General features: G+C 37.7%; 1 protein-coding gene across 2 annotated transcripts in view; it reads left to right on the plus strand.

Annotated features, from left to right (window-relative positions):
- MYOM2 (myomesin 2) overlaps nt 1–14,334 on the plus strand; it is a 124,854-nt gene that overhangs the window by 87,393 nt on the left and 23,127 nt on the right. For both annotated transcript variants that reach the window (XM_075202481.1, XM_075202482.1), the window contains 6 exons: nt 5,998–6,176; nt 7,719–7,833; nt 8,534–8,690; nt 8,824–8,930; nt 10,784–10,828; nt 11,629–11,765. In XM_075202481.1, coding sequence (XP_075058582.1) covers nt 5,998–6,176; nt 7,719–7,833; nt 8,534–8,690; nt 8,824–8,930; nt 10,784–10,828; nt 11,629–11,765 — 740 coding nt within the window. The remainder of the gene's footprint in view (nt 1–5,997; nt 6,177–7,718; nt 7,834–8,533; nt 8,691–8,823; nt 8,931–10,783; nt 10,829–11,628; nt 11,766–14,334) is intronic.

Below are 14,334 nucleotides of genomic sequence, written 5' to 3' on the forward strand. Positions count from 1 at the left end.
TAAGACACATTTAATATGCTATTTAGTTATTTAGTTTTCTGTGAACACCTAGGGCCTGATATAGAGTTGGATGTAAGTCCAACTGTGGATAAAAAAAATCTGCTTTAATTTTACTCCACATGCCCAGTAAAACAAAGTGGAATTTAGTGCTACCCTTGTACTTGCAGGCCCCGTACCCTTGTGGCGGCAGTTTGGGAGTGTGCAAAGACAAGTATGTTTAGTAGGGATTTACACATGTAAGAGTAGTATGCCCCCTGGCGATGTGGCCTATTTAGATTAGGCTGTATCTTTAAATACACCTATTGTGCATTTAGTTATGTAGTAATTCTGATAATTAATCCAAACTGTTATTGTCATGTAAATGATCCAATCCTCCATTTGTACCCTTGATCACTCAAACTTGAGTCACTAAGAATAGTTGATCTGTAAAAAACACTCAACATTCATAGGGAATTCTGAAAGCACCGTAATTGCAAAGAAATACAGCAACTATTGATCACAGTCCATCCAGCTATCACTATGAAAACGGATTATACTTTCCCAAAGAGATCAATGATTTCTATTCCAAGTGACCATTAGTGATAGTAAAGATCTGTTCATTATACTGTTGAAAGCAGCCCTGGCTGGATTTCCCAAGGTGAAATCACAAACACCAAGGTTACTTGCAGGGCCATCTTTTCCATTGGGCACGATGGGCAGCTGCCCGGGGCCCCACAAGCAAGGGGGCCCCATAGGCACGGCTCTTAATGAGAATAAATAATCCTGCAAAAGAAAAAAACCTGCAAAAAAAACCTACAAGGGTCACTGAGCAAGTACATCTATCTATCTCTATATATCTATATCTGTATCTGTATCTGTATCTGTATATATCTATATATCTATATCTATATCTAGGGGCCCTGGTGCACTGCTTTGCCTGGGGGCCCATAATGTTGTTAAGATGGCCCTAGGTACTTGGCCTTACCGTGGCAAATAAACGCTTCAGAATGCCTCTGTGTGTTTTCATCTAGTTTCAATGCAGCTTAATTTCCATTATATTCCCCCCTGACTATAAACACAGTGTCAACACATACAAGAAAGTATAAATATGCAACAAGCATGTATATTATGTGTACCAGAAGTAGCATCAGACATGGCAATGTGTAGGAGATTAAATAACTGCTGACGTACTCAATACAGAACAGAGTAAATCTATTCACTCACAACCTGCTTTTATCTTTCTTGGAGATTCATGATATAATTCATATGACTGTAAAATAATTTAACTTTGTTCATTCAATCTTTTGATCTACAAGTTCTGTATATTTGGATTATTCAAAAAACATATATAATTTTTTAAATGCATAATGTATATTGCACATATCTAAACATAAAGCTATACTATGTTAAATGATTTATTACCAGTCAGAGAAAGACTCTTCTTAGAGTAATGGCATTTTGGTACTGGAATGGATAGCTCAGATTATCAATCAAACTATTTGATCAAAACCCAGCACATCTTTTCAGTTTCTTTTTAAATGCGAATTTACATGAGTATATATAACATATGGGAGCCTAGTGGAACACTAGAGATAAGACATGGAAGTAACATTTACACAAATATAAGGATCTATACACAAATGAGTTTTTGCTGTTCTGAAGCTTTATTAAGAACAAACTGTGACTGACTGATGGCAAATTGAACTAGAAATGGAGATTGATTGAAATAATGAACGTAATCTGTACCTAAGGATATTAGATAGAATAACAGTGATGGAAAACAGCACATTTTGGCATAAATACAAAATAGCTTCATTCTTATTCTTTAAGGGTCCTATACATACTGGAAAATTTGCTTTGCAGTTATAGGCCTCACTTAGAGGTGGATGCATTTGTGCACAGGTCATACACAGAAAAATATGTACGACGGAAAAGTGTACTTCTGAGTGTATTTTAAGTAGTATTTGCACGAAGTGTATGTCAGACATAGATGTGTGTATACTTACGCCCAACAATAGTGCAGAGGTGCAGCTTGACAGTGTTAGTAGTGTATGCAAAGTTGCATTATTCTATTTGTACATAACAATAATGTAATGAAGTGTTATATACACAAGCAAAAATAATATTGAGACAGTTGTTAATGAGTGAATTACATTTTTCATATAAAATGTACTGGAATTGGAATGCACTCCCCCACAATGCATTTAATTTTGTGGAATTGTAGCTACAGAGGTACTTTTGTGCCTATTTGTGTGGATCTGGTTGTAAATGTGTGTGGTGGAAAAAGAAACTTGTCTCTTAAATCCTGCCTACTACCACCTTAGGACCACTACCTTCATTAATTTCCACTTTAGACTCTTTGTTACATGTGTCACAATTATGCATGTAAATGTTTGTGAGGACACCGGGGTTAGAACTGTAGTTCTCTAGTTACACAACCCTCTAGGTTCATGGATCACACAGGTAAGGAAGCAAGAAAGATATAATAGCCTCTTTATTTAAACAAAGTGTACACTCAAAGTAAGTGCAACAGTGCTCCCCAAGGAGAAACATATTCCCCCATCAAATATAACAATGTGTTAGTAAAATTACCAGTGTCAGTAATAACCCTCAACAAAGTCACCAGTAGGGTACCTCCCAGTTCAGAGTCCTAGCATGCACAAACTCTTGGCAATAAAGTCCACAGATGACAATCCAGGTGGGCCAGTTGTTCTGATCCGTTAGGCGGGTTTTTGTATCTTGCTGATCCCGGATGCTTGGCCAACTATCCATCAGCTTGGTGGGATTTTGAGTATCAGTCTTCCTACCGATGTAGGCTCACTAATTTCCCAGAATCTGTGAGTGTCTCCTGATGGAGTGATGACTGATAAAATCTGTCCTAGAGGTTCAGCACCCGATCTGACTGAATAAGCTCCTGCTTCAAAATAATCCTCTCTGGCCCTGATAGAGTATTCAGGCTATTCAACTTCAGTCCTCTGTCTCCAAGATCCACCATCAACAGCCCCTCTCCCCTCCCGGGTCTATCTTTTTGTCTCTCTCCAAAGGTACCCAATCCTTCCCCCCTCCCTAGGCCAACCCGCTGGGCCATGATTTATTTTCATTGGTGGTGGATAGAACATGACCTCAGCAGTAGCCCACCTGCTGTGGGCTACTGCTGAGTGCCATCAGGTCTGGTTTGAGATGTGCTAGGACAATGGTCAGTCCATAGTCAGATCTCACCGCCTGATCTTAGATAGAGTCCAGACCAGGCCTGGCGAAGCAGGGCTCTCCAGCTGTGGTGAAACTACAAGCACAAGGATGCTTTTTCTGCTGATAGCCTGCCGATAGCTAGGCTGGGAGTTGTAGTTTCACCACACCTGGAGAGCCACAGGTTGGCCAGGCCTGGTCCAGACTCTCTTGTTCTTAACCCCTTCCACTGCTTGTGAATTCACAGGGTCCCCAGCTGTTCATTGCTTCCTGTGGGCTGCCTCCCCCTCCCTCTTTCATCACAAAGCAGTGCTGGATCCGGCCACTGTGTGGCATTTAATACTGAGTGGCCCAATGTCTTTCAAATGGTCCACTGACTGACACACCAGGTCAACCCGATATTCTCCTTGTGGTGCCCGTTCTTGTCACAAGCTCCTTGTGTTTTTATTATATACATCTACAAATTTTCTTCCTTTATAAAGTGCACTTGAAAGGTACAAATGGTGACTCATTGTATAGGCCTACTCTCTCCTCTGAGACTGTAAAAAAAGTACTTTTGTTAGTTTGTTTGTTGTTTGCAGCCCCCAATACACAAGGAACTTCTCTATAAATATGCCCTCCCTACCACTTGAATGTTGTCCTGCAGAACAAAATCTCATGCTTACATATGGGCTTAACAAATGAGTGCACCCAGACCACATATAGTCAGGAGAACCCCAGAAAGAGATTTTTTTTAACTGAATTCCACATGTTGTATAATTGAATCTCCTAGAAAATAATGACACATATGCTACATAGCAATGCATGTAGTCTGTAGATGTGTACTGTTGTAGATGTATATGTGGTTCGTGATTACCCTGTTTAAATTAAAATTGAGGAGAAATATCCAACTGAATATTTGCAGTGGGAAACAGCTTGAGCAACTGGAAGAAAAGATGATGGGAAAAAAGCTAAATTAGAGGTATCCTAAATAACTTGGACAAAGGTTACTTCTAGGTAAAGAAAGAATGTGGGATTATAGTTTTACAGAGTGTTGTGACACTTTTATTTTTATACAAAAGGTATCTGGTTGGCACACAAAGGGCTTTATAGTCTTTATGAATCCAGAAAACCTCAAACACATCACCTGGCTCCCGTCTCTCCAAAATCTTTAAATATGCCCTTTGGAATGCACCCCTTGTTTGTAACAAACTTAACTCCATAAATGCCCTCTTCCTCTCAAACAACTTCAACCTTCTGTCAGTACCAAAAACATAGCTTACACAATCAGACACTGCCTCACCTGCAGCTTTTTAACATGGTGGTCTCCATTCCACCACACCCCCAGACCTGGAGGCAGACAATGAGGTAGGGTTGTACTGCTTCTCTCCCCACAGTGCACATTCGCAGTTTTACCAAATGTCCCATTACTTATGTTTACATATTTTGAAGTACATGCTATTCAGATTTTGAACCCATTCTCTATGTGTGTTGCTGTGATCTATCACGGCCCTAGACCTCACCAACAATTTTTTGAACATTTCTGTGAATGGCTCCCTCACTTCCAACCCACCACCATCATGGGTGATTTGAGTATCCCCATTTATAATTCACGTTCCAGTTTTGCTTCCAAACTACTTTCTCTAACTTCCTCCCTTGACCTCTCCCAGTGGATTGAATCCTCTACTCATCAGGAAGGCCACTGCCTTAATCTTGTTTTCGCTGTAGACTATGTTTAGTTTCTGATTTCTTTAACACTCCTTTCCCCCTCTTGGATCATCACCTTATCAGCTACAAGGTCTCCCCCCACTACATTAACCTCTCTGCTGTCAAACTTTACAAAGACTCCCTCATACCCGCAGAAATGTTAACTCTATTCATTTTCAACAGTTTTCCTCCTGTCTCCAATACCTTCTCTCTCCAATTTCTACATTCTCCTCTCCTGATATAGCAATACCAAATTTTCACCAAACCCTGGCAACAGTCCTTGATCAAGTGTCTCCAGCAACTATTCATAGTCCGTGTCAACTTCAATGTCAGCCGTGGCACACTAAAGTAACACAAAATCTTCAAAACCTTTCTTGCAAAACAGAACATCACTGGTGTAAATCTTGTACCTCTAATGATTTCCTCTTTCAGTGTTCTCTAGATCCATCTCTGCTCCACTTCCTTTATCAATTGGAGTACCACAAGGCACAGTACTAGATTTTCTGCTATTCACTACCTATACCACTTTTATTGGAAAACTAATAAGCTTCTTTGGATTTCAGCATCATCTCTATGCAGATGATACCCTACTTAATCTATCCTCTCCTGATCGCACACCATTTGTGTTGGCCGTGTTACTGACTGTCTTTCTGGCATTTCATCTTGGATGTCCTCTCACCAACACAAACTCAATCAAGAAGAGAGTTAATAATGTTCCCACCTGCCCACAGAAGACACCTCCCTGACATTTCTATTTCTGTTGACGACATGACCATAAATCCCACCCCACAAGCTTGCTGCCTAGGTGTGTTCCTTGACTTAGAACTATCCTTTACTCCCCACATTGACTCTATATCTAAATCATGTTACATACATCTAAAAAACATTTCCAGAATATGCACATATCTCACAAAAGACACTGCAAAAACTAAAATTCATACACTCATCATCTCCCGCAATCATCTCCCGCATCATCACCTGCAGTTCCCTCCTTACTGCTCTTCCCTGAATTAGACTCTCACCCCTACAATCTATTTTGCATGCAGTGGCAAGATTGATTTTCCCTACGAATCGTTCATCTTAAATCATTGTTCTTAATAGGTGGAATTATTGACTGACAATTTGACTCTGTTTCTATAAATTTAGGACCAGCGTATGACCTTACCTTCTGTGAGGTCAGGAATTCTTCCCTGGTTATTCTCTGGAAAGAACCTGTTTATTCAGGAAACATTCCTGTTGTGGGGTATCTTGTAGAATACAAAGAAGTGGAGGAAGAACAATGGACTAGAGTGAACCAGACTGCAACAGCAAACCGCTACCTAAAGGTACAGATATTTACTAGATATATAGTAATTGACCAAGCACTGAATGCTTTCATATAATAAGGGAATAATGTTTCCCCTTCACTATAATGTTTATTTAACTATAGGAATGATTTACAGCTTCAGGACACAGCATTTTGACTAGCTTCTATAGCTCCAAAGGGTAGAAAACTAACTTGATAACAACTGACTAGCTTAGCAGACTGAAAAAATCAACACACCTACACTACATTTGTACACATACATATAGGGCTTGATTCATTAAGGAATGTAAATGTCGATAAGTATTATATTGCAAGATATTGCTCTGTGAATGCCTGGATTCTGACTGCACACCAGTGTATGCAATTCATCTTTACGCACAAAGAAACTTCTGAAAAGCTATGATTTCATGAGAGGAAGGGCAGTGGAAGGGGCGTATGCACATAGTCAATGTACAGTAAGCGCGTGCAAGGTTTAAACGCTCACAGCAGCTTTGGCCATCTCTAAGGGACTTGTTTTTCAGTCGTAACACTGGCATCAGCTACATGTCAGGTGTAAGCGTCGAGTGATAGTATTAACGGTCGCGTATGTATGCTAGAAGATGTGTTTGCAATCCAGAGCAACTGTAAAAATACATTTTATGTACAGTTTACATTAATAACATCATAACAAATGTATGTCATTGAAAAAATAAATATGAAAAAAAAAAAAATTTCATTAATGATTATATTATTATTGCCTGACAGTAATTTATAGGCAAGTAATTCAAAATAAGAGGCATCTCAAATGGAAGTGCTTACCTTGCTTCAGCACCCCCTAAGTGTACTGTACTTGCATGTGAATGCATCTGATCCACCTCTCAAAAGGCTGCAAATGTCAAATATGTGAAGGTCAAATTACTGGTAACACATTTTAAATGAGAAGCATATTTACACAGCGAAAAAATGCACTAAAACGAAATCAACAATCGAGTGTTAAAAGCATTTTGTGTGCTGAATGTATTTATATATATATATATATATATATATATATATATACACACACACTGTATTTTGCTATGTCAAGCTAGGCCAAGTTTCTATTGGTTGTCCTTCAAAGTGTGTAGAAAAAGAACAAATGTCTCTGACAAACTATACACACACATTTCCCAAAAGTCCAGAATTTGGTTGGACTAATTGGAAGCATAGTTGAGAGCTTTACACATGGTTCTCTAAGCCAAGCAGACTTTGTATTCCTATACAAAACAAGATTCAAGAGTCATGCTGTGATTCCTTCAAACATATTATTTTGTCAAAACATTTCCACTAAACATGTATTTTTCTTCCGTGTAAACTAAAATAGTAACAGCATTTACATTAGCATTTATACACATATTAATTAAATGAAATATTAATTCTAACATATTTGTATCAAAGTGGTTTATAATAGTCTTTCAATCACTTTTACTAGTTTATGAGTATGATTAGCTTTGAGCATATTTGCTAATAGCATGTTGTCATTACTAAAGCTTCTCCATCAGATTGATTTTTTATGTCATATTTTGGTTTTGATGATGATGTAAAGGTCAAGGAACTGGAAGAAGGAAAAACATATGTCTTCCAAATCCGTGCTGTGAATGCATCTGGCATTGGTAAACCGTCTGATGCTTCTGAGCCAATTCTTATCCATGCAAGGCCAGGTATGTAAATTCTAAATCGACAAATAAAAAAGAAAAATGCCAAGCAGCAGAAAAGAAAGAAAACAGTTCAACTAGACAATTACAATATTTTATTTGGGTCACTTTGACCTTCAAAATTCTTTATAAACACATGTGCCAGCCATATTCAGGTCCCAGGTGATTTTATATATATATATATATATACATATATATATATATATATACATATATATATATATATATATATATATATATATATACTACAATATACTGTATAACAATGATAGTCCTCTCACACCAGTCATCGCAAAGGCTAGTCTAGCATATATTATGCCTCTGCAAGAGTAAAATAGCACAAGCACAGTGACACTATCTAAAACACAGCAGGATTCATTTGAGACAGCTTCTGGCGCATATACAGGTGATTTCAAATGATGATTCTGTGAGTGTATTGTTCCACTGGAACAATTGCTTGCAAACCAGTCAGCAGTTAATCCCATGGATACATCCTCAAGGGAAATTAGCACAATTTCTTATAAGGCTTCTGTTTATGACTAACCCCTAAATGTTGCCAGTGTCTGTAGTATTTACTTCAATAAAAGATGCACTGAGAGCAATGTTTTGCTTCCATGTGGATTCTGCGAGAGCTGTTTTGGGACCACTGCTTGTCATGGATAAAGCTATGCGATAACAGGCAGTATCATTGTTTTCTAAATGCTAGGTGTTCAGGAGATCACTGCAGGAGTGGACGAAGAAGGAAACATTTATATGTCTTACAACTGCACTGAAATATCAGAAGCATCTCAGTTTACATGGTGTAAAGCCTATGAGGAAGTTAGCGATGACGAAAAATTCAAGTGTGAAACTATTGGAGAAAAGTATGTGTTTATTTGAAAACAAATTCTGACTTTAATGTACTATTTTATACAAGATTAAAAATATAAATTTTTTAAAATTTATGTACTGTATCATGTGTTGTACTTTGTTCACTCTTTTTAAAATTATTTTTAGCTCCAAATTGTACTTTAAAAACCCAGACAAGGATGATTTGGGAACGTACTCAGTGGCAGTTAGTGATACCGATGGCATTTCATCTAGCTTTGTGCTGGAAGCAGATGGTAAGCAATTATTATTATTATTATTACTGTAGTCATTATTATTAGTGTTTATTTATATAGTACCATATTATGCAACAATGTACAGAGAATATTTAATCATCCACATTAGTCCCTACATCGTCGGAATTTACAGTTTTAAGGGTCCATTTATTAACCTACCACAGATACCATAGATTTGAGAAACTGTCTTTCCCCCCGTTATTTATCAATTAAATGTCAGTGGGGCAGCTGGATGAGGCCTAGCTCCCCAACACTGGCCGACAGTGGGAAGAGTCTTTCCATTCGCCAGGCCAGTCTGGGATCAATCTGTGCTTGCGTCAGGCTCGCACAAGTTCGTCATTCAATTAATAAAATAAAAAAAAGTAAAGTTATTTACAAAAAAATTAGAAAAAATAAACTTTATTTAGCACACACACACACGTACACACACACACACACACACACACACACACACACACATGTTCTTTATCGTGAACAGCAAATGAACCAACCAGTATGTTTGGAAAGCGGAGCATGTGGACGAAGCCAATGCAAACTGAGAGAACAAGTTTGCTGTTAACTGTGGGCCAAGATAATCCCATTCCATTAAAAGCATATTGCTGCATTGGACAGCCAGACAAGGGGGAAGTTTGAAATGAATGGTGGGGGTGGGGGTGTTGTGCTCCAGGCTGCAGAGTGTAACATATCAGTGGCTGTGAACTGAAGAAGGCAGCACGAGGATGTTGACCACAGATTAAAACAAATTAGATGCCTCTATCGCCTTCAACAAACAATCTAGCAAACGCATCAATTTATATGGACATCAGTACTGATATCTGAACTTGATAAATAGGTAGTGAGATCTAGCCCTACTCTTAATTTAAGCTTGGTAACGCCATGTATTTTGCTATTGGTAATGACTGCCTTTAAGTCAGAATTCCGCCTTACAGGTTTTTTTTAGCAAGCAGCAAAGTAGAGTGCTGTTTGGAGTGCTCCTTGTTTATAACTTATTGGTATCCATTGTGATTGCTGGTTAATGAAAAGGCCCCAGGGCAACTAGTTAATAACATGTAACCAGTTACAGATGGAACACATTTCAATGGGACATTCAGCACACTCTGAATACTCTTTAGACACTCCCTACGTCTATCTCTCTATTGTGAGACTATGGAAGAGCCATGTATTTATAGGTGAATGGTATGATTAGTGCATTAAGTGACATGCTGTGTGTGTAAAGGAATCAAGCTACATATATACTGAAAATGTTACAATTTAAATTTTAGTGACAAATTTACTATCATCATCATCAACATTTATTTACATAGCGCCAGTTAATTCCGTAGCACTTTACATTTGGGATATAATTTCACTATTATATAATTAAAAGTAGAGGCCTGTCTTAAAATTTAGTGCAATTTACCTGTACATACATTGTTTGTTGTTGAATCAAATTTATTTTATAGTAAAATAGCAACTTATATGATTCATTTATTAATCAGGATATAATATATGATTTTAGACATAGTTCACTGATCTGTGTAGCTAACTCAATGAATGCAGAATATAAGCCCCACTTAGTGTGGTGACTCAGCAAGGCCATAATACTAAATGTACAAAATAGAGACAATAAGGACAGATAAGCAGAGAGAACATATTTTTGAACAATTAATTATGTGTTTTATTACCTTTTCCTTTATATGAAATGTATGAAAACATAATGAAATGTAAAGTATGGAAATAGATTTTAATTTTGCATTTTTATTTTTTATTTGCAATGTAGTAAGTATTTGCTTTATTATAATTATTATGATTAAGAATATGTTTTCTGCAGCTATAGTTTGCATTGAACTAAGATCTATATATTTATTTTCTAGAACTTGAACGTCTGATGGCTCTAAGCCATGAAATAAAGAATCCCAGTAAGTAGAACTTTTAATAGAACTTTTACCTGACACTAAGATGTCTTAAGCTGAACTATGATATAGTAGATAATGGATTGACATATATTATCAGGAGTAAACTACTCATGCAGATATATTACACAATATGTTACCAGGAATTTTCTTAGCTTGGTAATGAGATAAGAGGCAAACACAGAACACCTATCACAGTATGCTTATCTGTGTTTATCAAGAATCACATTGCCATGGTGACCTGAAATTGAAGCAAACTGATCCTCATTTTTTTTATTTTTTTTATGGTCACATCTTATATCTCTGTTTTCTTCAGTGATATAGGTCTATATCAGAGTGTCACCTCATCTGTTTCTATGAACTAGATGCACTTCACTGACATTTTACGGGTTCTTTAAATCTCAGATTTATATTAAATCTGGGAAAAAAGGGCACAAAGATGATATTGAATCATATATTGGCTATTTCCTTCTTAATCCGTTCACCAAAGAGGAAGTGAAGCACCATGCATGATTCTGTATTGCAAACAGCGTTTCAACTGACATTCTGGAGATATCTACAAATATGCATTGTCTGCTCCCAGTTGACGTTATTTAGATACCAAGGTTGTAAATTGGTCTTGCATTAACATAATACAACTGACTAAAAAGGATTTCCCCAATATGTCCATTATTCAGCCATCTTTGCGTGCATAAATGCCGCCTTAGCACAAAACCAGAGCATAAATGATGCCACAAATCTCCATAGTTGCACTGGGGTGTGCTGTGCCAGCCTTAATGCCCACCACTATGTGTTTTCTCTTATAGCTATTCCTCTGAAGTCTGAATTGGCCTATGAGATATTGGAAAGGGGCAAAGTTCGCTTCTGGGTTGAAGCCCAGCACTTGTCTGCTGAAACAAGCTATAGGTTTGTTGTGAATGACTTGGAGGTTAAAGACAGTGAGGTACGTATATATTTCCTTTCCCCTTTCTATTTTGTAAGTGTTTTGTTGTACTGCTATAAATATTAAGGTGTTAATAAATGCATACCTTGCTACTTATATTGCAATGAAATGGCGTATGGGTCCTTTAAGATGAATTACGCCAATTTCTGTTAAATATGATTGAAAACCCAGCTGGATAGCACCAGCAGCATATGAAAGCAGTTTTCCAAAATCCAATCCTTTCTTACAATATAAACCGTCAATGCACAACCGTCTCAACAAAAACATTATTGTAAAATTTCCTTTGCCAAAATGAAACATGTGGGTATCTGGATATTGATCTGTATAATAAGCCACAGCTAATATTGATCTGTAACATAGTCTGTAAATATATTTGTTTTCTCTCTCCCTAAAGCAATGTCTGTGTTTTTCCTGAGTTTCTTATAACATAGACTTGTTTAAACTTAAAGTGCTATTATGTTCTACAATATGTTGAAAATGCTTTCCAAATCGTATGAATGCACAATCAAGTAGTTCAGCTCAGCAACATGGAATAACAAAGCTCTTAAACCTCATCAGCCTTATAATAATAAATTAGTGTAAATATCATGTACTTTGCTTCATCCTGTTAATAACCAGTGAACAACATTGTTTATATTAGAAATAAAACACATCACAATTAATATATATATATATATATATATATATATATATATACATACACTGAGCTGCCACAACATTAAGACCACAAGTGAAGTGAATAACATTGATTATCTTGTTACAATGGCACCTGTCAAGGGGTGGTATATATTAGGCAGCAAGTGAACTGTCAGTTCTTGAAGTTGTGGAAGCAGGAAAGATGGACAAGGGTGTTATACGACTTTGACAAGGGCCACATTGTGTTGGTTAAATGACTAGGTCAGGGCATCTCAAAAACAGTAGGTCTTGTGGGGTGTTTCCGGTATACAATGGTTAGTACCTACCAAAAGTGGTCCAAGAAAGGACAACCGGTGAACTGGCAACAGGGTCATGGACACCCAAGGCTCATTGAAGCGTGTGAAGAGCAAAGGCTAGCCCATCTGGTCCAGTCCCACAGAAGAGCTACTGTAGCACAAATTGCTGAAAAAGCTAATGCTGGCTACAATAGAAAGGTGTCAGAACACACAGTGCATCACAGCTTGCTGTGTATGGGGCTGCATAGCCGCAGACCAGTCAAAATGCCCATGCTGACTCCTGTCCATGCCAAAAGCAGTTACAATGGGCACCAATGAGTACCAGGAACTGGACCATGAAGCAATGAAAGGTGGCCTGGTCTCATGAATCAAGTTTTCTTTTACATCATGTGGACGGCCGAGTGCATGTGTGTTATTTTCCTGGGGAAGAGGCAAGCTGGCCGGAGGCAGTGTGATGCTCTGGTCAATGTTCTGCTGTGAAACCTTGGGTCCTGATATTCATGTGGATGTTACTTTGACATGTACCACCTATCTAAACATTGTTGCAGACCAAGTACACCCCTTCATGGCAACAATATTTCTTGATGGAAGTGATATCAGCAGGATAATGCAGCCTGCCACACAGCAAAAAATGTTCAGGGATGGTTTGAGGAACATGACAAAGAGTTCAAGATGCTGACTTTCCCAGATCTCAATCCGATTAAGCATCTGTGGGATGTCTGAAAATGCAAGTTGAGCCATGGAAGCCCCACAGCGCAATTTACAGGACTTAAAGGATTTGTTGCTATCATCCTGGTGCCAGTTACCACTGGACACCTTCAGAGGTCTTGTGGAGTATATGCCTCGATGGGTCAGAGCTGTTTTGGTGGCACGAGGAGGACCAACACAATATTAGGCATATGATTTCACATGTTCTAACATGTGTATGAAATACCCTTTGGCTGGGGAAACAATTCACAAATATAGGTCCAAAAATATTTGGGAAATTGATAGCATAAACAGATAATCAGAAGGCAGAAATTAAGCACATTTCAATAACACCTCCTGCTACCGTTCAACCAGTGTGGTTGAATGTTGACCACATTTGAGATAGGGTTCATTTTCTGTTTCTATTTTCTGCTAGTGTCCATATTAGGCCTAATATGGGTAACTTCATTCTCCAACAATTCTCCCAGTTGTGAAGGTCTGCAGACTTGAACAGAAGACAGCAGCTTTGTACAGAAAAAAAAGTCTTTTTTCACCTAATAATCTCCAGTACGAAAAGTTCTTGAATTTCTTAAAAAATATTTGTAGATTTTATTAGTAAAACTTTCATGTAAGCAACCACCTCTATAATAGAGTATAAATTAAAGGTCATTAACAAATATTTTAATACTGCAACAAAATATATTAGACTGAGAAATATTGCATTTAAGCTTGTTTAGTCAAAACATTTGGCTCTATGTACTATCTACTAATGTACATAGAGTCGCAGTGCTCTATTTGTGGTACAGAGTGGAGACATATGTGAACTTTAGTTATTGCTATGATGGAAAACTGAGCAGATATGATGGAGGATTTTGGAGCATGGAGGAGGAAATGACGCTCATGCCACATGGTAATGATTAATCTTATTACAATGCATGTATGCCTGGGCT

Source organism: Mixophyes fleayi, chromosome 3, assembly GCF_038048845.1.
Source record: "Mixophyes fleayi isolate aMixFle1 chromosome 3, aMixFle1.hap1, whole genome shotgun sequence".
NCBI lineage: Eukaryota > Metazoa > Chordata > Amphibia > Anura > Limnodynastidae > Mixophyes > Mixophyes fleayi.